Below are 25,991 nucleotides of genomic sequence, written 5' to 3' on the forward strand. Positions count from 1 at the left end.
AAAAAATAAATAAATAGAGAGATTACTGTGTAGAGAACATTAAAAACTTTACAGTGTAATAAAATAAACCGTTAGATTTACTTAAAAAATTAAATCAACAATCAACAATTAAATACAATTATAGTACTAAATTTAAATTTAAAAAACTATGGGAACTATATTAATCATAACTAAAAAAGAGATATTCTCTGATAATAGTAGAAATTACATAAGAAATAAGTCAGAAAATTTTAAAATCTCTTTTTTCACATTTCATTTAACCTTATTTATAATATATGTAAGTGCACAATTGCACCTGGTTCCAAGAACAGTTATGGGCTCAGGCCCAATGAGCCTTAAACAATATGAAGTTGTAGAGTGTGGGCTTGAAACCCAGGTTAGAAGTGTGTGAGGATTAAATGACAAACTAAAGATTGCAAGTACTTGGAAACAATAAGGAATATTGTAAATCAGCTTCCTCGGATGTAAGCCGAGAGTTGTTCTTATATTATATATTTCTCTTTGTTTCTTTTTCCTTTTAGGTTACAAAAAGTCCGTCCCCCTTTTTGTGTTCTAGGTTGCCCCTTAAATACTCATCTCTTTGATACTTTGTACACGTGTTGTCCCATCTCCCCCTTAACCTAGATATTTCTTTTCTCAGTGCCTTTGAATAGTAACCAGAAGTTTCCCTTCCACTGTTCAGGTATCACTTCCCCATTAATGCGGCGGGGTAGTAGGTGCAGTCTTTAATGCGGATGTGGCAACCTTTATCCTTGACATTTCTCCAACACCGTGCTTCGGGGCATTCTAGGGTTCCCCTTTTAACCATTGGTCTTAACCGTGTCATCCCCTAATCTTTACTATGAAATCCCGAGTTCTTCGGTGTCCATCCGAGGGTAAGTTCACCCTCGGCTGGATCCTCGGATCCTCGGCATATGGGCCGACCCATAGTACTAACAAATTCTAAACCCAGGAGCAGGTCGGCCTTCCTTAACACGGCCCAAAAGGCCCACATTCCCATCAGGATCTTTTTACCCCCCACAATATATATATATATATATATATATATATATATATATATATATATATAATTTCCATACACTATTATTTTTGAAAATCTAATGAACAATGCTACCTCTCATTTAACATCTTTGTTATGCAAATCATCAGTTAGTAAATATATGATAATGGTAAGAAGCATTACAAATGAAATTACTAAAAAAATATAAAATTAGTTAGTCGCTATCATTATGCAGTAATAATTTATAATTTTACGCATCCAAAGAAGTGGAATATATAGAGTTTTCTTAAAGGTATGTGTAAAGATTCACATTATATATATATATGTGTGTGTGTGTGTGTGTGTGTGTGTGTGTGTGTAAAGGTAAAAAAGATATATTTATGGTTTTTATTAACTTAAAAACTAATGAAAAACCAATGGTTAATAACTAAAATTATAGTATTAATAAAACATTTAATCAGATCATCCTAAAAAAATTATTATACGCAACACGCAGACATGCGACTAATATATATATAAAAGTAGAGACCTCATGGGAGAGAGTATAAAGTCTTGTCACATGGCGCTCTATTAGAGCAACTTTTGCATTTGACCTTCCACCTTGCCTCTTAAAAAATGGAATTTTAACATATTTTTTGAAATTGAAAGGATGCAGGTTATTTAATTGCTTTCAGCAAAAACCATTGAACCAATTCACTTCTCTTTTCAATTGAAGTTAAATAAAGATAGCACTAATTGTCACAGAGCAAAACAAAAGAAAAAATGTGTTGGGCTTAGGAAGCACTAATTGCATATGCTAACCATGCAATTCTCTTTCAATGTTTTAGAGTATTAATTAAGCTCCAACATAGGAGATTTATCTATATAGAAACAAAAAAAGACTCAAATGAGAATTAAAAAATAAAATTCTTATTAGAAGCCTTATGTCAAACACTTGGTGAATCTAGTAATTTGTTCTTATTGACATAACCCTTATGGAAAAATAAATAAAAGAAATGCTATTATAGAGCCTAAATATTATCAACCCATACAAACCCTATAGCTTAGGCCAAATGAGTTCATAACAAAATGATCAAATGTATGGGAAAAAGTGGAGATAAAAATAGATGTTAAGAGGTTAGAAGAGATTGTGTCAAAGTTCAGGCATTCCAAAAGACAGGTTTAGGAGAGAGTAAACTAATGTGGCACTTAATAGAAAAGTCTTCCTAGAAGAACGTAGGGAGTCTTTCAATTTTAAGTGCCACTTGGCAAAGTCTGGTTTTTAAAGTCAAAATCTAGGAAAATTATTTAATACTTCAAGAGTATCATATATGCGGACTTTCATTCTCTTATATGAATTGTGAGTCTCACCATAAATTTAATTTATAATTTTTATTATTATAAACTTACGGCAAAATTACACTTTTGTGCCTACCTCAGTCATTGAAAACAAAAAATTATTTCCAATTTGGTCATTGCCGTCAATTTACTAACTACAAGTCCTACGTGGCAGACGGTGTGCGTTGTTGCACAATAAATGCTGATGTAGCTATTAGAATAAGAGAGATGATACGTTCATAACATTTTTACAACAAATCACAGGTGGTTAGTTGTTAACGGTTCAAATTTGAATCTAACACTAAGATTACTTTTTTGCCCCAACAATAACAACCAGTAACAACCTGCTACTTAAGATTTGTTGTAAAAATGTTGTGAAAATGTTGTGGACATATCATTTTTCATTAGGATAATATTAAAAAAATTTATTTGTCATTTAAAAATTGCCATATCAGCTTGTAAATTAGTAAAAAAAAAATTTAATGTATCAAAAACCAAAACAAATAATTCAAAAACTGAAATAATTCTATGGCGTGTTTGGTACACACTTCCAAACTCACATTTTTACATTTTAAACAACTTTTATATACTTTTTCACACACTTTTTCACTCACACAAATTTCAAAAAATTACAAAAATCTCATCACAATTTTGACAAAGAATTTTGATTTTTTTAAAACTAAAATAATTCAAAAAAACAAAAACAAAAATAAATTTTAGTTGAAATTTGTCCCAAAAACAATAAATTTAGTTGTATTTGTAATTTGCCCAAAAAATAAATAATATATTTTTTTTCAAACAAGTTTTCTCTCTGTCAAACCCGCTGGAGCCCCTGGATTTGTCTCTCTGTCAATCAAGCTTTAACATGATTTAAAGTTAGTGGAACAACTGTTTAGGATTGCGTGGAAGAGGGACATCTACGTGTTTCACATAGTTTGATTGACCACAATGACCCCGGTATGGTTCTTTGAAACTTCAAAGAGTTATTTTGGGCTTTACTTGGAAGCTTCCAGGATATTGCAATTCATGTAAAATGCGTGCCATTTTTTCAAAGCGAGACTACTATAAAGTCTAGCCTTTTGCATTCATTCACTCACCCTCAGTTCCTAATTCGTCCTTCACTTTCCTCACTTTCTATATTGACACCGCTTCCACAGCTTTCTTTCTCCTCCTCCTTTCAACTTTTTTCATCTCTCTGCTTGTGAATCCCAATGGCCTCATCTCACCAACCCAAGGACTTTGATGTTTTTTTGAGTTTCCGGGGTGAAGATACTCGCCGTGGTTTCGTAAGCCATTTATTTGAGGCTCTGACTCGACAAGGTATTCAAACCTTCATTGATGATAATCTCACTAGGGGAGAAAACATTTCTGAAGAGCTTCTCAAAGTCATTGAAAACTCAAGCCTATCAATAATTGTATTTTCTAAAAACTATGCGTCCTCTAGTTGGTGTTTGGATGAACTTGCTAAGATTATTGAGTGTACAAAAAAAGTGCTACCAGTTTTCTATCAAGTGGATCCATCTGAAGTTCGTAAGCAAAAAGGGTATTTTGGAAGAGTGCTGACTAAGCTTGAAAAAAAAATTAAAGATAAGACGAAGGTACAAAAGTGGAGGGACGCTCTAACTAAAGCAGCCAATATTTCTGGCTGGGACGACAAAAACAGGTATTTGTATTCTACTACATATTCCTATCTGTTGATCTTCAGGAGTTTTAATGGTTTTGTGATGTCCATTAAATTTTATTGTTAATTAAACAACAACTAGAATTAATTGTTAGCTTTTATTTTCTCTTTAAATTTTACTAAATTATGAATGTAAAATTTTCTTGTCATATCTTTCATACAATGCTTTTTTTTTTTTTTGTGGAGAAGAATCATTTATACTAAGCTAGTTAGCTATAGATTAAAGATGGAAATAAAAGAACTTAATATTAGGAATTTCATCCCTCATAATATTTGGAAAAATTTTAAAGAAAAAAAACTTAATTCATTTTTTCTAAGCATGTAGTGAGATCCAGTAAGATTATGTTGTCATCTAAGTGGACTTTTAATGCCACTTCATCCCAAAAGCTAATTGCTACCCAAAAAAATGAATTAAATAAAAAATTTCAATATGAGTTACATGCGCTTACTTCATCTAAAAACGCTTCAATTGTGATGTAAAAATTAAACGTTTTGCATTCAGTTTATGTAATTTATTTTTCGTAGTCCAAGTCGTTACATGTGTTAATTAAATGCTTTGTGAATGACAGTTGCACTGATTCTGAACTTGTCGAAAAAATTGTTAAAGAGATCTCAAATTCTGAATTCATTAAGATGCCATCAAATGATGCTACAATGCAGCTGGTTGGAATAAATTCTCGCATGGAGGCGGTAGCAAAACTTTTAGCTATTGAATCAAATGATGTTCGCATGGTAGGGATCACTGGCCTTGGTGGAATAGGCAAAACTACAATTGCAAAAGCTATTTATAATAGGTTTTCAAATCATTTCAAAGCAAAAAGTTTTGTAGAGAATGTTAGAGAGTGGTCAAAGACAGAGCAAGGCAAAATCCATTTACAAGAGACACTTCTTAAGGGTATCTTAGAGGATAAGAATTTGAGGGTGAGTACTCTATATGAAGGAACCGCAATGATAAATAGAATTCTTCACCTAAAAAGGTTTCTTATCATTCTTGATGATGTGGATAATGCCGACCAGATAGAAACATTACTCGGACAATGTGAACGCTTTGTATTAGGAAGTAGGATCATTCTGACAACAAGAAATAAAAGCTTGCTAGCTGAGCGAAATGGTCTTTCAACCTGTTACTATGAGGTTGAGGAATTATATGGAGATGAAGCTATTGAACTCTTTCGTATGCATGCCTTCCCAAGTAACGAAGTCCCTGAAGATTATTTGGAACTTGAGAAACAAGCTAGAAGTTATGCCAAAGGCCTTCCTCTAGCTCTAAAAGTAATGGGTCGTGATTTGCGTGGGAAACCTACAGAATATTGGGAAGATGCGTTAGATTGTTATAAAACAAATCCTCAAGAAGATATTCAAAATATACTAAAAAGGAGTTACGAAGGATTAACTGAAAATGAAAAGACTATTTTCCTTGATATTGCATGTTTCTTCGAGGCATATGACATGCATTATAACATGATTAAGGATGTACTGAAAGCTTGTGATTTATACCCAGTATGTGGTATTCGAAATCTTATTGATAAGTGTCTCTTGACTATTGATCGAGGTAATCATTATTTGTCGATGCACGACTTATTACTACAAATGGGTAGGGACATTGTTCGACAAGAAGCACCACAAAATCCTGGGGATCGTAGCAGACTATGGCGTTATGAGGAAGCTCTTGATGTATTAACTAAAGATATGGTATGTATGTTATTTTGATACACTTTTGCCCTTTACTTCACATGAGAGATGTATTACACTTTTTTCCCTTTTTTATTTATTTATTCTGAATATTTTTTTTTTTATAAAGTAACTATTATATGTTTTGGTGATTCACTTACCCTATTGTTCAACTAGGTTTCAGATAAAATTCGAAGCATAATATTGTGGCCACGTAAATCAAAACCAGTAGAGGTGCAAATAAAGGCACAATTTTCTAAGATGAAAAATCTTAGATTGCTTTTGATTCGTATTGTACGTTTTTGCAATGGACCCCTTGAATGTCTTCCCAATGGATTAAGATTGCTTGATTGGCGTGATTATCCATTTTCTTCGTGGCCACCAAGTTTTTTTCCTGAAAAGCTGGTTGTGCTCAATTTGCCTTTTATCCTATTAAAGGAACCAGTAGTCAAGCAGGTATGATCATTAGCATTTATAAATTATTATTTTATCAAAGTTTTTAATTTTAAATTTATTTATATATACTTCTTTAAAGATTAAACCATGTTCTAACTTTCAAATTTTTTTTCTACAGATTTTTGTATCCGTGACACATGTGGACTTCAGTGATTGCAATCTGATTACGAAAATATCTGACTTATCAATGACCCCAAACGTAACGAACTTGATACTTGAGGGGTGTTCAAATTTAGTTGAGATTGATAACTCCGTAGGGCGTCTTGATAAGCTTAAAGTGTGGGACCTTGGATATTGCGATAAACTTGAAACTCTTCCGAATTGTCTCACGATGAAATCTCTTACATCTTTAAATCTAATAGGCTGCAGGAGGCTTAAGAAGTTCCCAAATATCTTGCACGAAATGAAAGGTGTTGAATATTTAGATCTTGAGGGGAACTTTACTAAAGAATTACCTCCGTCATTTGGGAATTTGATTGGGCTTAAGCGCTTATATGTAAGCCCGATTGCAGGAGAGGCACATCTTCCGGGTAGCATCTATAATTTACAACATATAGAGGCGCTTGAATTTTATGGCAATATCATATTTCCAAAGAATGTGGACATTGATGGACAGCCAGTGTGCAACTCTCTTGGTTGCTCTTCCAAATATGTTTTTCCAATGTTGAAACAACTACGACTTTCTGACATTGAAATTCACGAAATAGAATTTATTTTGAATTATTGTATCCCCTTCACACTGGAAGAGTTACGCATCTACAACAGCAAAGTTGTCACCCTCCCAGAAAGCATGAGCAGATATGAGAGATTACATACGCTTATTATTAAAGGTTGCAATGAGTTACGGGAAATCCCAAGGCTTCCGCATAGTATAAGACATGTAAAAGTAGAAGATTGCGACTCGCTGGATTTACAATCATTCTTTCAGGTATATCTCTCTCTTAAAGATATTAAGAAAATATTTGTATTACCTTCACAAATACTACATGATTTGCTAAGATGTAACTTTTTGAATTTGCTAATTGCATGCAGCTGCTTCCAGAAATCATAGGGCTTCCGCTAAATCTACCACCATGTGTAATAAGCGACATGTTAATGTTTCCACACTCATCTACAATGCTTCCAATTGGTTCAACCATCAAAGGGACGGAATACCGCCTTTGTGAATATAGGTTTGTGGTATCAGGAGATGAGAATGATATTCCAAATTGGTTCAACCATCAAAGGGATGGAAATTTAATATCATTCTGGATTGGTCCTGAATTTCCAATAATTGCTCTCTGCATTGCTTTTGGAACACAAGTTTATCCTGATTATTTTCGTTATCACGTCTTCGTTTCCATCAATAATAGTGAACAAACGTTTGAAAGAAAATTCATTTTCAAACATAAAAGATCTGGGCATCTGGTTTTTTGCTATAGACCTCAGAGCTCATTGCAGGAACTATTTCGGGACTTGCAACTAACTGATCGGAATCATGTTCAGATCCTCTGTAAACCTTTCGCTCCATCCCGACGTCTTGCTCCAATCGTTAAATGGATAGGAGTCCATGTAGAATGCAATTGCCTTTCTTTGCAATCAGGTTTGGGACTTCCAATGGATACAGAAAATGGATCAGACTTAGGTTTGGCATTTGACTCATCAAATGTTGATGGGCTTGATTTGGGCTCATCTTCAGTGGCCCAGCTTGTGACGCCCCAAGTAAAAAGAAAGAGTAAAAAAAGAAAAAGAAAAGTGAGGCCACGTTTTGGAACGTTGTTTAAACAACAATTTCCTTTGTTTAAAAAAAGAAAAAGAAAAGCGATGGTCTGATTTGTTTAAACAACTGAGCTCAACTCAACTTCAAACTCAGATCAGATCGAATCCAAATCCAATGGCTATCACTTTCTCAGATCTCTCGACGAGTTTCTCAAGGCATACGCTGCCGTTTTGGTGACTCTTTCCCCAATGTTTGCAAGTAATATGACGCCGTTTCTTCCCAACTCGCTGCAAGGTTTGCTTTCACTCTCTCTCTCTCTCTCTCTCTCTCTCTCTCTCTCTTTTATTTATTTATTTTTTGCAAATTAAAATGTGTTTTAATTAATTTTTGGTATTTGTTAATAGTCAATTTTGTAGGGAATGATTCCTTAGTATTGTTGGAATAGACATTTTTTAAGTCTATGATTTCTTTTTTATTATGGTTTGGACTTTGGACTATTGCTGCATTTTTTTTTCCTAATGTTTTTAAATTCTCTAATAATTTCCTGGGCTCTCACTCATTGAATTTTGGTGTGTGTGTGTGTGTTTGTAAAAGCTGCTTATGAAAATCCAGGTATTAGCAAGTTGATCAAGATGTTGATTTCATATAATGGTGTTTGTAAGATTTTCTTTTCACAAGCCTATAACAGGCGGACAGATTTATATTTACTTTGATTTAGAATTTTTCTGAAGTTTCAAAATTTTAAATAACTCTAAAAAATTTCAAATTAAGATCTTTTTAACGAACATACCATAATAGAACAGATTAAGATCTTTTGAACGAACATACCAGAACAAGATTTTTTTTCAAGTATACAATTTTGTTTTCAACACCGTTTCAGTGTATATTATTTTCTGTTATGCTCACCGTTTCATGGTGTCCAATGTGTTTTATTATAGGCATTTAAATTATCTTCTGAGTCTCGAATTTTTATGTAAAAGTCTTCTTCTTTTTTTTTTGTTCTTGTATCATGTGTTCTTGTATTTATATGATAAATATAATCACACAAGTTATTCCTTTGAAGGGTAAAAATATTAGCAATTCAGCCCTTGGTCAACCATCATTCCTAGAAGTTGGCTTCCAATCAGATATTTAAATTTGTGTGCAATGATGCTTCTATTTATTGAGAAACCTTATGCACGAATCGGTATTTTGCCAGTTGAACATGTTTTTAATACATTTCTGCTTAATTTGTTTGCCTTAAAACTCATGGCTACACCTGTTTTTTATTTATTTATTTATTTTTCCTTCAAATGTTGCAGTCTAAGAACTTACAATTTTTTTTAGCGTGCAAATTCTTCATTTTATAGGCATTTACATGATCTTTTCACTCTCTACCATCAATGTAAAAGTCTTTATATGTCTTTGCAGGCTGAGGACTTGGTATAAGTTTTTTTAAGGTCTATTGGACAATTTAATTGACTTGACCCATTCAAAGACGATAACAAAAGAAAATAGAAAGAACATTTTTGCAGTTGGTGATTCTTCTTCTTCTTTCCATTCAATATTTATAATTTTACTTGTTGATTTGATTTTTGAGAAATTCAAAACTTTTCAATTTAGCACATGTATCCGGAATGTGAATTACATACCAGAAGATATTTATTGTTTATCTAAGTATTATATGTATGATTCTAAATCATGATATTCATTTGAGGGGCATCAAATTATATTAGGTTCTCTATCCCATACACATCAGTTTATGTATCAACCATGAACCATCCTATTTTTTTACACTAAAAAAGACAGATTCTTGATGAGAAATAGTATATTTGTAAGCTCAATTATAACAAAGAACAAAGAAGCAAATGTACCCCAATTTTATTATATTTTTTTTAAAATATTATTAGTCATTCTTTCCAGCATAAAGAAAAGCAACATTTTTAAAAGATCAAGCAGGGAAGAAAAATATAAAATACAATGAAAGCTTGGAGTGCAATATAAAAGTCTCGAAGTCATCCAAGAAAATGTGCTTCTCAACAAAGGATGACATTTAGTGATAGTATTGAACATATCTGAAAACAGGAAACATCAATCACATAATCTTGCAAGATTTGGAATCCCATGACTTGAACTTGATTAAAAGTTCAATACTTTCCATGTGTCAGATCAAAAACAGGAAACATCAATCACATGGTAGCCAATAATATGTGGTTCTTGGGAAGAGTGATGCAGTGATGCTTGAGATACATGCATGTTGTTTTGGGTTTGGAGTCTGGATGTCCTAATTTGTTTTCGTTTTATGCGTAGGGGCATGACATTTTGTAATTTTCTTTGTATTTGTTTCAGATTTGGCTGGTCAAAATGGACTTTAGCTTGTATCTCCACTATGACATTCTCAGATCTGGTAAACATATTTTCAACTGGCCTTTTCGGCATTATAGATGGTTAAGTAAGGGGGATCCTATAGCCCTTCTCTTATGATTCTTTTTTGTTATGAAGATGCTGAAAAGGATGATTGCAAGAGCAGCAAGAGGCATTCTTATTGTGTTTCAGGTGGGAAAGGAAATTGAGATATCAAACTTCATTATAGATGATCCCTGCATCATCTTCGACTGGAAATTTAACTGACCTTGGTTATCTTAGTTTTCTGCTTCTTTGCATTGAGACACTTCTGCATTAAAAAAGAATATGGGTTCAAGTGAATTGGTTTGAGCGGAAGATGAATTGGTGGCTTTGTAGGCTGTAAGGTAGGTTCTCTTCCCATGCGAAATTTACTTTATTCATAGCTGCAAGGATCTCTGTTTTAGGTTGCTTGGAATTTGATGATTGAACAAATATGGACATTAAATTCTATCAATATATATATGGACATTAAATTGAAGTGCATTTAACTACTTATTTTCTTTCTTACTTTAGTATGCTGATATAGGTGGTTTATACGTATGATAAATTGAAGTGCAGTTTCCATTTATGTGTTTGATTTCGTTCAAAGTATCAGATCAAATATTTGCAAAAATCATTGTCCCCCACAGCTGACCCTTGTTTATGTGTTTGATTTATGTGTTTGATCAGAACTTATTTTTTAATTTTGTTTTTTTTGGGTATTTATGGAATGAGTCAATGGGGGAATAGGTGAGAGATCAAAATCAAAAAATAGAATGTGGGATTGGGAGTGGGATATTATAATTGTTTTTGGAAAAGAAAATGGGCGGCTATTTCATATTTGTAGTAGTAATGAGAAAACGGTTTCTGTTTTTTTATGTGTTTTTGTTTTTGTTGTATTTGTGCGCGCGTGTGTGTTTTGGGAGTGGAGGGAGGCCCAACCAACCCAACTGGGCCCTATAGATTAATGTCGTGTTGTGAAGGGCAAGACACAGAAGGGGGATCACGAGGGAAGTGCAGAGTGGTGCAGACAGATAGTGGGTGAGGATGACTGTGGTGTGGATTGACTGAAGAGGGAGGGTGTGCACCCATAAACTAGATAGAGATAGAGAGAGTTAGAGAGAGAGAGAGAGAGAGCGAGAGGGAGGCAGAGAGAGTTGACATTGACCCACAGGTTAGTTGAGGGGGTCTATGATTGATTTTTTTTTTTTTTTTTTTTCTTGTTTAAATACTGTCATTTTAGTTCATAAACTTTGAATAATTGCCATTTTAGTCCGTTGAATTTGAATATTTTCAGCTTTTGGGCTTAAATAAATTAATAAAATAATTATTTGTAATGATAATCTGGTGTGTGTGGGATGAGAAATGCATATGTGCAATATAATAGCTACTCAAAGAGGTTTAGATGCCAATTTTTTTTTTAATATGAAAAAAAAAATCATTTTCTTGAAATTGCATATTGATAATATGAATTACCTATGATTGTAGTGATCAAGAAGGAGAAGCAAAGTTATATGATTTCTAGTTTGTCTATTCATCCCAGCCTAACCATATAATACTAAAGGAATTTTTTGTTTTTTTAATTACTTCTTATATGTGTGGATACAACTCTAAACTTTGAAGGTGTCTAAAATGCATTTTAGCCTAAAAATTATTAACAGAGTGGGTTTTGATTGAAATTCTATTTTTAAAGTTTCAGGACTACACTGATTAATTATAATCCTATAACCAAAAGTTTGAAAACGCAGTTTGTCATCTGCTTCCGTAACTGCAAAAGTACACTCTTTGCTGCTGTTGAGTATTAGAAGTTAGATCTGTATGAATAACGCTACAAAACTACACTGAGGCTTTGACGCTTCGTTTTGTCTTTTCAAATAGCAGCGCCAGAAGCAAGCCACTTTCTTCTCTCGATTTTAGACAGAAAAATCACATTAAAAAAAGACATTTATGGATACTTGGAGGTTGAAACTAAACATAATTAAGTCTGTGCATTACAACTTGGCTAACAGAGTTTTAACTTATTCCAATTCTTTTCTGAAAGTTTCAAACCATGAATAAAGTCAATACAGTTACGACCACTATTTTATGAAATTATGGCTACAATGCATGACCTCTTTAAATTAGATTTTTTGATTACCAGAAAATATTTTAGACCTTTCAAATAGTGGAGAGGCTAACTAGAATTACATCATTTGGCCCCAACCTCCAGGAGGACCAGGACCTAAAGTGTTGGCATGCAGGTTCATGCTCTTGTTATCCAAACAAAAAGCTATAGTTTGTTAAAGTTATAGTAAACTTCACAGCATGCTCATATATGTCTCCCATGCAGTACTGGCATTTGGTTCCATTGCTAGCAGTGAAATGATTTGCAATTTAAACCGACAATAAAGGAAATTTAAATAAGATTTAATAATCCAATAAGAAAAACAGCAAAACCCATACCAAATCAAGTGATTGACGGCCAAAAAAACCCAAACCCATTGATATTTCGAAATTAAAAATAGGAGAAAATCATCAAATCATGAGAAAATTAACCTTGAGATTGTAATATTAGACTAACAACTCCGGTGATGAATACGGCGGAATGAAGGTCCGGTGTGAGGATGAGGAGCAAAGTTTTCCTTTAGTTTGCCGTTTGGAGAAGAAGCTTTGAACGTGGTTGAGGAATATTTGAGGTTATAATTGCATGTAATAAGATGTATTGAGTTTAAATTTGTTGGCTGATGTGTCGCTTCAGGATTAGTTGGTATAAACAGTGTCTTTTACACCAGCTCCGGATCTAACTTATTCTCTGGTATGCCACTTAATCCTGAAAAATACTGCTTAATTACCCAACCTAACGTAATCAGTGGACCACTAAGGCAAGGTCATATGTGAACAAGAAGATGCTCTGTGAGTAAAAGACAACTCACCTAACCATTTTGAAATTATATACTACCATGTAATTGGTCTTTACCAAGTAACATCACATCCATCAAATATATGTGGACCAGAATTTAACACCTAATTGACCTTGAGTCAGTCAATTGCAGTTTGTATCAACGGTGGTAGGGTAGCAGTATCTTTTGGTAGTGGATTTTGTTCCCCATCTTTTTCGTTTTTTTCGATGAGAAATCAATTATTTACATATATAAAGCTACTTTTCGCACGTGATCGTGCTCTTTCAGTGAAGAAATTTGCATCAGGTGGTGGGATCGGGCCATGGGTACAGGCCACACTACTTTATGTCAAGACTTGAAAAGTATCATCGGATGCTTTATTGTTCTCTCTGTAGACTTTAAATGAGTAAAATTTATAAGGACAATTTATTAGTTTAATTTTCATCTGCTATTAATGTAAATTGTACACAATTGCACGCCAGTGTGTACAATATAATGTTGTAGTATAAATGTGTACAATATTGTATATATTTATATAGTCTATAATCATGCAAGTTTTACATGTGTAGTAGAAAGTAAACTAATAATTTTTTAATTTATAGTTAACATGTATATGGTTTTATAAACCTCATGTATAGCTTCTATCGTTTTCGTCAAACTCATACGATGATTAAATTGTAACAATTTGTAGTAGCAACTCTAGGAATTTTGTTTAGAGGGGTTATTAAAAAATTTTAATAAAAAAAGAACTTGAATATATCGAGTTATCGACAAAAAAAAAAAATAATACATGAAGTTTTACAATTTTCTTCTACAAATTCTTAAATTTTTAATTGTTATATGATAGTTCATTATGAGTATCTATTGCCAATGAGGGTAACTATGCGCCTATGACTATTTTATTTTGTTAAGTTTATCTAACATTTTTATTTTTATGCAATTGTTATTATCTATTTGTTATTTTTTTATAAAAATATTTTAAACTAAATGACTAAACTAAACTCATTAGCTTTGTATTAATTATTGACACACACAACCACACTCATTCATATATAAAATTATTTCATACATAAAATTATACACTACGTGTCTACTTAACCAATCAAATGCTTGGACAAACACAAACGTCCACACACATCATAATTTACACAAATAGCATTACAATAAAAAATAATGGACACAATCAATATTAGACACACTCACACACATAATTTAAATTTATAAAAAAGAGTGATACTTACAATTCACAAATACTTACTCTTTACTCTTAGAGTTTGAAATACTTGTAATAAAGATGTGCAAAATTTAATTTAGGGTGTGCAAAAATATTTTTAATAATAAATTAAAGTATTAAACTAACAAAAAAAAATTATATATATATATATATATATTTTTTTTTTTTGAAGTCAAGGGGTTCATTTGAACCCCTGAATATAGACTAGCGCCGCCCTTGACAATTTGAAGTCATATAGTTGTGCATATTAAACTTTAGACTTTTATTTTATAAAATATTGAATCATGATGTTTATTTTATAATTATTTCCAAATGTGATTATTTATTCACTCATTTTTACGGAAAATATTAAATTATTATAAAAAGAGCTAACTATATGAATTTAAGTGTCCATTTGAAAACAACTCATAGTCCTTACTCGCAACAAGAACAGCTCCACAACAGTATTTCGCACTTCGATTCGTCGTGGCCTCCACCGCCTTGCGATGATTCTGTCTCTGAAGAAGGCTTCGATCGCGAGCTCGATTCCTTTCCTCTACCCCTTAGATCTGAAAAAGGATGATTTGAGTTTTGTGGATTTGATGTTTGGGAAGAACATGATATAAATAATTTTTTTTAAATTTAATTAATTTAATTTCTTTTTTAAACCATCTGTTTTTAATTTTTTATTAATTAAAATTAATAAATATTTTTTTTAATTTATAAGTTGACGTGACATTTTTAATATTATTTTATTGGTCACATCAGCATTTAATGTGCCAACAGTAGACGCCGTTTGCCACATCAGCAATTTCTGTTAAGTGAGTAACGGTAAGGACCAAAATAAAACGCGTTAATTGATTTAGGGATTAAAAGTGGTGAAATAAAAATGTAGAAATCAAAATAAAAATGATCCTAAAATATAGAGACCAAAAATATATTTACGCCTATCATCTAAAGGCTCTAGTCTAATCCTCCAGGACCACCACTTATACATGAACAAAACTTTAAAATATTGTTTCATGTTCGGAAGACTATAAAAAATTCTTTAAGTTTTTAGTCTTCCACTAACTTTAACAAAGTCGGTGAAACTTTAACATGATTTAAAGTTAGTGGAATTCCCATAAATAAAAAAAAAAGTTAGTGGAACAGCAATATAAGATTGCGTGGAAGAGGGACATCTACGTGTTTCACATAGTTTGATCGACGACAATGACCCGGCATGGTTCGTTGAAAGTTTAAAGAGTTAATTTGGGCTTTAATCAGAAACTTCCAGGATATTGCAATTCATGTAAAGTGCATGTCACTTTTTGAAAGCGAGACTTACATGAAATTCTAGCCTCTTGCATCCATTCACTAACCCTCAATTCCTAATTCATCCTTCACTTTCCTCACTTTATTTTGACAGCGCTTTCACAGCTTTCTTTCTCCTCCTCCTTTCAACTCTTTTCATCCTTCTGCTCATAAATCCCAATGGCCTCATCTCACCAACTCAAGAACTTTGATGTCTTCTTGAGTTTTCGAGGTGAAGATACTCGTCGTGGTTTCGTAAGCCATTTATTTGAGGCTCTGACTCGACAAGGTATTCAAACCTTCATTGATGATAATCTCACTAGGGGAGAAAACATTTCTGAAGAGCTTCTCAAAGTCATTGAAAACTCAAGTGTATCAGTAATTGTATTTTCTAAAAACTATGCATCCTCTAGTTGGTGTTTGGATGAACTTGCTAAGATTATTGAGTGTACAAAAAAAGTTCTACCAATTTTCTATCAAGTGGATCCATCTGAAGTTCGTAAGCAAAAAGGGGATTTTGGAAGAGTGCTGACTAAGCTTGAAAAAGAAATTGAAGATAAGACGAAGGTACAAAAGTGGAGGGATGCTCTAACTAAAGCAGCCAATATTTCTGGCTGGGACGACAAAAACAGGTATTTGTATTCTACTAAGTATTCCTGTTTGTTGATATTCAGGAGTTTTAATGGTTTTGTGATGTCCATTAAATTTTATTGTTAATTAAACAACAACTAGAATTAATTTTTAGCTTTTATTTTCTCTTTAAATTTTACTAAATTATGAATGTAAAATTTTCTTGTCATATCTTTTATACAATGCTTTTTTTTTTTTTTTTTTTTTTGGAGAAGAATCATTTATACTAAGCTAGTTAGCTATAGATTAAAGATGGAAATAAAAGAACTTAATATTAGGAATTTCATCCCTCATAATATTTGGAAAAATTTTAAAGAAAAAAAACTTACTTCATTTTTTCTAAGCATGTAGTGAGATCCAATAAGATTATGTTGTCATCTAAGTGGACTTTTAATGCCACTTCATCCCAAAAGCTAATTGCTACCCAAAAAAATGAATTAAATAAAAATTTTCAATATGAGTTACATGCGCTTACTTCATCTAAAAACGTTTCAACTGTGATGTAAAAATTAAAGGTTTTGCATTCAGTTTATGTTATTTATTTTTCATAGTCCAACTTGTTACATGTGTTAATTAAATGCTTTGTGAATGACAGTTGCACTGATTCTGAACTTGTCGAAAAAATTGTTAAAGAGATCTCAAATTCTAAATTCATTAAGATGCCATCAAATGATGCTACAATGCAGCTGGTTGGAATAAATTCTCGCGTGGAGGCGGTAGCAAAACTTTTAGCTATTGAATCAAATGATGTTCGCATGGTAGGGATCACTGGCCTTGGTGGAATAGGCAAAACTACAATTGCAAAAGCTATTTATGATAGGTTTTCAAATCATTTCAAAGCAAAAAGTTTTGTAGAGAATGTTAGAGAGTGGTCAAAGACAGAACAAGGCAAAATCCATTTACAAGAGACACTTCTTAAGGGTATCTCAGAGGATAAGAATTTGAGGGTGAGTACTCTATATGAAGGAACCACAAGGATAAATAGAATTCTTCGCCTAAAAAGGTTTCTTATCTTTCTTGATGATGTGGATAATGCCGACCAGATAGAAACATTGCTCGGACAATGTGAATGCTTTGCATCTGGAAGTAGGATCATTTTGACAACAAGAAATAAAAGATTGCTAGCTAATCGAAATGGTCTTTCAACCTATGACTATGGGGTTAAGGGATTAGATGAACATGAAGCTATTGAACTCTTTCGTAAGCATGCCTTCCCAAGTAACGAAGTCCCTGAAGATTATTTGGAACTTGAGAAACAAGCTATAAGTTATGCCAAAGGCCTTCCTCTAGCTCTAAAAGTAATGGGTGGGTATTTGTGTGGGCAACCTATAGATTATTGGGATGAAGCGTTAGACTGGTATGAAAAAAATCTTGATGAAGGTATTGGAAATATACTAAAAAGAAGTTATGAAGGATTAACCGAAGATGAAAAGACTATTTTCCTTGATATTGCATGTTTCTTCAAGGGATATAACATGCGTTATAATATGATTAAGGATGTACTAAAAGCGTGTGGTTTATACCCAGTATTTGGTATTCAAAATCTTATAGGTAAGTGTCTCTTGACTACTAATCAAAATAATTATTATTTGTCGATGCATGACTTATTACAACAAATGGGAATGGACATTGTTCGACAAGAAGCACTACAAAAGCCTGGAGAACGTAGCAGACTATGGTGTTATGATGAGGAAGCTCTTGATGAATTAATTGAAGATATGGTATGTATGTTATTTTGATACACTTCCTCCCTTTACTTCACATGAGAGATGTATTACACTTCTTTCCCTTTATTTATTTATTTATTCTGAATATTATTTTTGTTTAAAGTTTATTAACTATTATATGTTTTGGTGATTCACTTACCCTATTGTTCAACTAGGTTTCAAATAAAATTCGAAGCATAATATTGTGGCCGCGTAAATCAGAACCAGTAGAGGTGCAAATAAAGGCACAATTTTCTAAGATGAAAAATCTTAGATTGCTTTTGATTCGTAATGTACGTTTTTGCAATGGACCATTTGAATGTCTTCCCAATGGATTAAGATTGCTTGATTGGCATGATTTTCCATTTTCTTTGTGGTCACCAAGTTTTTTTCCTAAAAAGCTGGTTGTGCTCAACTTGCCATTTATCCTATTCAAGGAACCAGTAGTCAAGCAGGTATGATCATTAGCATTTATAAATTATTATTTTATCAAAGTTTTTAATTTTAAATTTATTTATATATACTTCTTTAAAGATTAAACCATGTTCTAACTTTCAAATTTTTTTTCTACAGAATTTAGAATACGTGACACATGTGGACTTCAGTGATTGCAATCTGATTACGAAAATATCTGACTTATCAATGACCCCAAACGTAACGAACTTGATACTTAAGGGGTGTTCAAATTTAGTTGAGATTGATGACTCCGTAGGGCGTCTTGATAAGCTTAAAGTGTGGGACCTTGTAGGTTGCTATAAACTTGAAACTCTTCCGAATTGTCTCACGATGAAATCTCTTACATCTTTTAATCTAGTGGGCTGCACGACGCTTAAGAAGTTCCCAAATATCTTGCACGAAATGAAAGGTGTTAAATATTTAGTTCTTGTGGGGAACTTTACTAAAGAATTACCTCCGTCATTTGGGAATTTGATTGGGCTTAAGCGCTTACATGTAGGCCTGATTTCAGGAGAGGCACATCTTCCGGGTAGCATCTATAATTTACAACATATAGAGGCGCTTCAATTTATTGGCAATGTCATATTTCCAAAGAATGTGGAGATTGATAGACAGCCAGTGTGCAACTCTCTTCGTTGCTCTTCCAAAAATGTTTTTCCAATGTTGAAACAACTAGAACTTATTTACACTGAAATTCACGAAATAGAATTTATTTTGAATTATTGTTGCCCCTTCACACTGGAAGTGTTAAGCATCCACAGCAGCGAAGTTGTCACCCTCCCAGAAAGCATGAGCAGATATGAGAGATTACATACGCTTATTATTACACGTTGCAATGAGTTACGGGAAATTCCAAGGCTTCCGCATAGTATAAGACGTGTAGAAGTAAAAGAATGCGACTCGCTGGATTTACAATCATTCTTTCAGGTATATCTCTCTCTTAAAGATATTAAGAAAATATTTGTATTACCTTCACAAATACTACATGATTTGCTAAGATGTAACTTTTTGAATTTGCTAATTGCATGCAGCTGCTTCCAGAAATCATAGGGCTTCCGCTAAATCTACCACCATGTGTAATAAGCGACATGTTAATGTTTCCACACTCATCTACAATGCTTCCAATTGGTTCAACCATCAAACGGACGGAATACCGCCTTTGTGAATATAGTTTTGTGGTATCAGGAGATGAGAATGATATTCCAAATTGGTTCAACCATCAAAGGGATGGAAATTTAATATCATTCTGGATTGGTCCCGAATTTCCAATAATTGCTCTCTGCATTGCTTTTGGAACACAAGTTTATCAGCATCGTTTTGGTTATCACGTCTTCGTTTCCATCAATAATAGTGAACAAACGCTTGAAAGAAAATGCATTTTAACATATGAATGCTCTAGGCATCTGGTTTTTTGCTATAGACCTCAGAGCTCATTGCAGGAACTATTTCGGGACTTGCAACTAACTGATCGGAATCATGTTCAGATCCTCTGTAAAATTTTCGATCATTCCGGAGGTCGTGCTCCGATCGTTGAAAAGATAGGAGTCCATGTAGAATGCAATTGCCTTTCTTTGCAATCAGGTTTGGGACTTCCAATGTATACAGAAAATGGATCGGACTTAGGTTTGGCATTTGACTCATCAAATGTTGATGGGTTTGATTTGGGCTCATCTTCAGTGGCCCAGCTTGTGACGCCCCAAGTAAAAAGAAAGAGTAAAAAAAGACAAAGAAAAGTGAGGCCACGTTTTGGAACGTTGTTTAAACAACAATTTCCTTTGTTTAAACAACTGAGCTCAACTCAACTTCAAACTCAGATCAGATCGAATCCAAATCCAATGGCTATCACTTTCTCAGATCTCCACACCGAATCAGGCCTCAAATCTCTCGACGAGTTTCTTTCCGGAAAATCCTATGTTTCCGGAGACAAATCTCACCAAGGATGACATCAAGGTATACGCTGCCGTTTTGGTGACTCTTTCCCCAATGTTTGCAAGTGGTATGACGCCGTTTCTTCCCAACTCGCTGCAAGGTTTGCTTTCACTCTCTCGCTCTCTCTTTTATTTATTTATTTTTTGCAAATTAAAATGTGTTTTAATTAATTTTTGGTATTTGTTAATAGTCAATTGTTGTTGTTGTTTCTTGTCTTATATGTGTTGTTCCTTAACCTAATGCCAATGTTCTTGTCAAGCCTTGTGAGCGCAACACCAGGTTAAGGTTATTATCACTCTTAGTAAGGCTTGCTGTTGCTTCTTTTATTGGTTTGTCATTGCTGAACTATGATTTGTTTTTATTTTTATTCTTTTGGTTATCAGTATTATCTCACAAAATGTTCTGTTTTAATACATTTGGTAATATGCTATTCTGTATTTTTCTCAATCAACTTTCAACTTGATGTTATTCTTTTCCTTGGCCGCCAAATAGAGGTGAAGATTATTATCTGATTTTACAATTTTGTAGGGAATGATTCCTTAGTATTGTTGGAATAGACATTTTTTAAGTCTATGACTTCTTTTTTATTATGGTTTGGACTTTGGACTATTGCTGCATTTTTTTTTCCTAATGTTTTTAAATTCTCTAATAATTTCCTGGGCTCTCACTCATTGAATTTTGGTGTGTGTGTGTGTGTGTTTGTAAAAGCTGCTTATGAAAATCAAGGTATTAGCAAGTTGATCAAGATGTTGGTTTCATATAATGGTGTCTGTAAGATTTTCTTTTCACAAGCCTATAACAGACTGACAGATTTATATTTACTTTGATTTAGAATTTTTCTGAAGTTTCAAAATTTTAAATAACTCTAAAACATTTCAAATTAAGATCTTTTTAACGAACATACCATAATAGAACAAATTAAGATCTTTTGAACGAACATACCATAATTAAGATCTCATGACTTCCCAGAACAAGATTTTTTTTCAAGTATACAATTTTGTTTTCAACACCGTTTCAGTGTATATTATTTTCTGTTATGCTCACCTGCTGTCCAATGTGTTTTATTATAGGCATTTAAATGATCTTCTGAGTCTCGAATTTTTATGTAAAAGTCTTCTTTTTTTTGTTCTTGTATCATGTGTTCTTGTATTTATATGATAAATATAATCACACAAGTTATTCCTTTGAAGGGTAAAAATATAAGCAATTCAGCCCTTGGTCAACCATCATTCCTAGAAGTTGGCTTCCAATCAGATATTTAAATTTGTGTGCAATGATGCTTCTATCTATTGAGAAACCTTATGCACGAATCGGTATTTTGCCAGTTGAACATGTTTTTAATACATTTCTGCTTAATTTGTTTGCCTATAAACTCATGGCTACACCTGTTTTTTCTTTCCTTCAATTGTTGCAGTCTAAGAACTTACAATTTTTTTTGGCGTGCAAAGTTTTCATTTTATAGGCATTTACATGATCTCTTCACTCTCTACTATCAATGTAAAAGTCTATATTTGTCTTTGCAGGCTGAGGACTTGAAATAAGTTTTTTTTAAGGTCCATTGGACAATTTTATTGACTTGATCCATTCAAAGAAGATAACAAAAGAAAATAGAAAGAACATTTTTGCAGTTGGTGATTCTTCTTCTTCTTTCCATTCATTATTTATAATTTTATTGTTGATTTGATTTTTGAGAAATTTTAAGCTTTTCAATTACATACCAGAAGATATTTATTGTTTATCTAAGTATTATACATATGATTCTAAATGATAATATTCATTTGAGGGGCATAAAATTATATTAGGTTCTCTATCTCGTACACACCTGTTTATGTATCAACCATGAGCCATCCTGTTTTTATTGCACTAAAAAAGACAGATTCTTGATGAGAAATAGTATATTTGTAAGCCCAATTATAACAAACAACAAAGAAGCAAATGTACCCCTTTTTTATTTATTTATTTTTTAATATTATTAGTCATTGTTTCCAGCATAAAGACAAGCAACATTTTCAAAAGATCAAGCATGGCAGAAAAATATAAAATACATTGAAAGCTTGGAGTGCAATATAAAAGTCTGGAAGTCATCCAAGAAAATGTGCTTCTCAACAAAGGATGACATTTAGTGATTGTATTGAACATATCTGAAAACAGGAAACATCAATCACATAATCTTGCAAGATTTGGAATTCCATGACTTGAACTTGATTAAAAATTCAGTACTTTCCTTGTGTCAGATCAAAAACAGGAAACATCAATCACATGGTAGCCAATAATATGTGGTTCTTGGGAAGAGTGATGCTTGAGATACATGCATGTTGTTTTGGGTTTGGAGTCTGGATGTCCTAATTTGTTTTTGTTTTATGCGTAGGGGCATGACATTTTGTAATTTTCTTTGTAGTTGTTTCAGATTTCGCTGGTCAAAATGGACTTTAGCTTGTATCTCCACTATGACATTCTCAGATCTGGTAAACATATTTTCGACTGGCCTTTACAGCATTATAGATGATTAAGTACGGGGGATCCTATAGCCCTTCTCTTATGTTTCTTTTTTGTTATGAAGATGCTGAAAAGGACGATTGCAAGAGCAGTAAGAGGCAATCTTATTGAGTTTCAGGTGGGAAAGGAAATTGAAATTTCAAACTTCATTATAGATGATCCCTGCATCATCTTCTATTGGAAATTTAACTTAGTTTGGTTATCTTAGTTTTCTGCTTCTTTGCATTGAGAAATTTCTGCATTAAGGAAGAATATGGGCATTAAATTCTATCAATATATATATATATATGGACATTAAATTAAAGTGCATTTAACTACTTATTTTCTTTCTTACTTTAGTATGCTGATATAGGTGGTTTATATGTATGATAAATTGAAGTGCAATTTCCATTTATGTGTTTGATTTTGTTCAAAGTATCAAATATTTGCAAAATTGTAGAGAAAAAAGACGTTATTTTATCCAATATATTTTCTTGTCCTTCCCTAATTCCCTTTGTCAGAGCAAAAAGAAGGTGGTGCCCTTTCTCGGATCCCAATTTTTACCATCCTGAATAATTCCCTTTTCAATTTTCTTATTACAAGGCTTTAATATTGTTTTTTGCAAATGCATTTGTAATCATGTTAGCAAGTCAGTGATATGGAAGGTGGAGGAGCCTTGTCTCTGATCTATTTGTAATCATGCATTAAGACAAGTTATCACTTAACATGAAGCTTTATCTGCTTCTATTTGAAGTTGAAATAAATCTTGTTCTTTTGCACTAGCTATGTGATACGCTTCTCTCCTATTTCTTGTAGTTCAATAGGCTAGACATGATCTTAATTAAGGGGCCCTTTTGTATACTACTTACCTTTGATTCTGTACCCAAATTGAGTGGCATGATTTTCTGGTTTAAGTTATTTGTGTGTTTTATGTAGTTCTCAATATAATGGTGTTTAAAAAAACTGAGAGTCAAATTTCAATTCAGTTCAGACAAGGATTATCAGGAAATGACTTACCATAAAAATAAAATAAAAAATGACCCATTAGATCATGAAGATATTGTCTGAGTTGTGTACAATATTCTTATACTTTTGTTATTCAGGTGTCACTTAGAATGAAAGACATCTGTGACATTATGTACACAAATATGGGCAATTATATCATTTGTTTGTTAATAGATGGTATATATGCAAAGACATCTAATATAAATATAATAAAGCAGAAACATCTAGTGAGGCTCTGCCATGATTTTGAACCGTTTGTGAAATTTAAGATTTATAAGATAAAATGGTATAGTTGTAAAGGAGGGCTGGGGGGGGCGGGGGGCAGGGGCGGTGAAGACAGAGGAGGAGAAAGTAGAGCAAAGCCCCAAAGTTCAAGTCATTACACTAACTTTTATATATTTGTGTGGTTCTTTTAGGTGAAGAGAATGATCAATCCTTTGCCAATAATGAGCATGATGAAAGAGTATACAGGCATTACAAGTCTCCTCAATTAGAATGGCTTTTCTTGGGATGAAATTTGCAAAACAGTGGTACTGTGGCAGCTGATGTTTAGCTTTGGGAAGCTTATATCAAGGTGCCATTCTATCCCATTAGTAATTTTGCTTGGATAAAGGGTTTTCCTCTAGTTATCACTAAAGAGCACCCCAAAGCATAGCATACAAACTTGTATATTTTTCCCCTTTGATGAAATGATATTACTTCTGTACTCATTTAGTAAACTGAGTGTTTTTTTGGGAAACATGAGATGAAGAATATATGATCATATTGATTCTATAATAATCAATGAACTGGATAATATTTTGTAGCTTTCGTTTAAAAATGACATTTTGCAGGAACATTTGGATTTGTGCTTGATTTATGGTAATGAAAGTCAGAATGGAAGATCAAGTTCGTTTGGACATGAAAATGGAGGTCAACAATAATGGCCTTTGGATGGGATTGACGATAACTTGGGATATGCAATATCCAGCTAGGGAGTTTGAAATATCTTATCAGGGGAAAAATGAAAGTCTGCAACTTCTTAAGACTCAGCATGTTCTGAAAAATTTCATAGATCATCAAGGGAGAGATACGAGAAGCACTTGAGGAAAGGCCATGAGTAGTCAAAACAAATGTGGGTACCGGGAAGGACAAAGAGTTCAATTGAATAGAATGTATTGATACAACATTTCAAATTGTTCCAGAAATAGATGAGAAGCTCTTTTTGGAGGGATTTTGAACTCTTAGAAGATGAGAGAATGGCCACAAAATTTGCAGCGAGGAAATGGTTATTGAGAATGGTTTGACAGGACATCTAGTTTGCTTGTCAAATTGGGATATAATTTAGATTTGGTTTCAGAGTTTTGTCAATGTAAATAAGATCCAATTTTAGAGTAAAAATATTTTTGGAATAGAATTTCTTGCTTGATTGATTGTTATATTTATACCCAAATCATTTTCAAGTGTTCAAGGTTTTAATAGGAAGTCAGTTTGATTTTGTTGGGAGTACCTGCAGCTGCATGGTGATGTTTACTGTCTTGCTTCATTGATGAAAAAGTAACTAAGTTTATATTAAATATTAACTTGTCACTATCATTCTCTAGGCTTGAGACTTGGGATAACCCAAAACTAGAAGACAAAAGTAATTGAACGTACTTTCAATTACTTGTACACTGATTTACTTTTTTAAGGCATCCTGTACTTACAAATTATAAAAATAATAATAAAAATTGTCATTCGACTTTTATAAACTTATTTTTAGGTGGTTTGGGCTCAACCCCCAAGTGTGTTTGGGCTAATGTTTGTAGAATTTGTCTACCTATCTCTTTTATTCACCTAGCAATAAATAAATAATAATACTACCAGAGTACCAGTAAGTATAAGCAAATTTCATGCTAAAATGGCAAAGTGGGTGTTGTTTGCACCCAATGCATTATACATATATAACCTCTTTGGCATTTCTGCCTTTTGGATCTCTAAGAACAACAACTCAAACAATTTATACTTGTGGCCCAGTATGTCAAAATTTACCCTATTTGTCAAATTGTATATTATTTATTATCAAAAAACTGTAAAAAATTGTGTCATTTTTGTCTTAATGTGGATCGTTTCATTTACATATATGAGTTCAATAAACATTATGCGGCTTGCAGTGTAAACTCAAGTAGTATACTCAATGACTCTGGATTGGATGCAATAACATTAGTGTAAACTCAAGTAGTAGACTCAATGACTCTG

At 32.9% G+C, this 25,991-nt stretch overlaps 1 protein-coding gene across 25 annotated transcripts; it reads left to right on the forward strand.

Moving 5' to 3' along the window:
* The first annotated feature begins 3,418 nt into the window (after nucleotides 1-3,418).
* LOC142617197 (disease resistance protein Roq1-like) lies at nucleotides 3,419-25,262 on the forward strand. Of its 25 annotated transcripts, none has more exons than XM_075789944.1 (11): nucleotides 15,530-16,205; nucleotides 16,799-17,924; nucleotides 18,086-18,364; nucleotides 18,483-19,292; nucleotides 19,397-20,394; nucleotides 20,554-20,623; nucleotides 21,818-21,925; nucleotides 22,693-22,759; nucleotides 22,855-22,908; nucleotides 24,191-24,348; nucleotides 24,608-25,262. In XM_075789944.1, the coding sequence occupies exons 1-5, from the start codon at nucleotides 15,754-15,756 to the stop codon at nucleotides 20,306-20,308; spliced, it is 3,579 nt and encodes a 1,192-aa protein (XP_075646059.1). In that variant the 5' UTR covers nucleotides 15,530-15,753; the 3' UTR covers nucleotides 20,309-20,394; nucleotides 20,554-20,623; nucleotides 21,818-21,925; nucleotides 22,693-22,759; nucleotides 22,855-22,908; nucleotides 24,191-24,348; nucleotides 24,608-25,262. The 25 variants fall into 25 exon arrangements, 21 of the variants coding, with proteins under 21 accessions (XP_075646078.1, XP_075646075.1, XP_075646077.1 ...); XM_075789945.1 differs by having other exon boundaries at nucleotides 20,554-20,595; XM_075789943.1 differs by having other exon boundaries at nucleotides 20,554-20,579.
* Nucleotides 25,263-25,991: the final 729 nt, after the last annotated feature.

The sequence above is a fragment of the Castanea sativa genome, chromosome 11 (genome assembly GCF_040712315.1).
Source record: "Castanea sativa cultivar Marrone di Chiusa Pesio chromosome 11, ASM4071231v1".
NCBI classification, from domain to species: Eukaryota; Viridiplantae; Streptophyta; class Magnoliopsida; order Fagales; family Fagaceae; genus Castanea; species Castanea sativa.

What these genes read in the sequence shown, in the direction of transcription:
- LOC142617197 (XM_075789947.1), top strand. Translation starts at nt 15,754, where the DNA reads ATGGCCTCATCTCACCAACTCAAGAACTTTGATGTCTTCTTGAGTTTT. An exon ending in GGCTGGGACGACAAAAACAG is followed by an intron (nt 16,206 to 16,798) that starts GTATTTGTATTC and finishes TGTGAATGACAG; the next exon opens with TTGCACTGATTCTGAACTTG. An exon ending in ATTTACAATCATTCTTTCAG is followed by an intron (nt 19,293 to 19,396) that starts GTATATCTCTCT and finishes AATTGCATGCAG; the next exon opens with CTGCTTCCAGAAATCATAGG.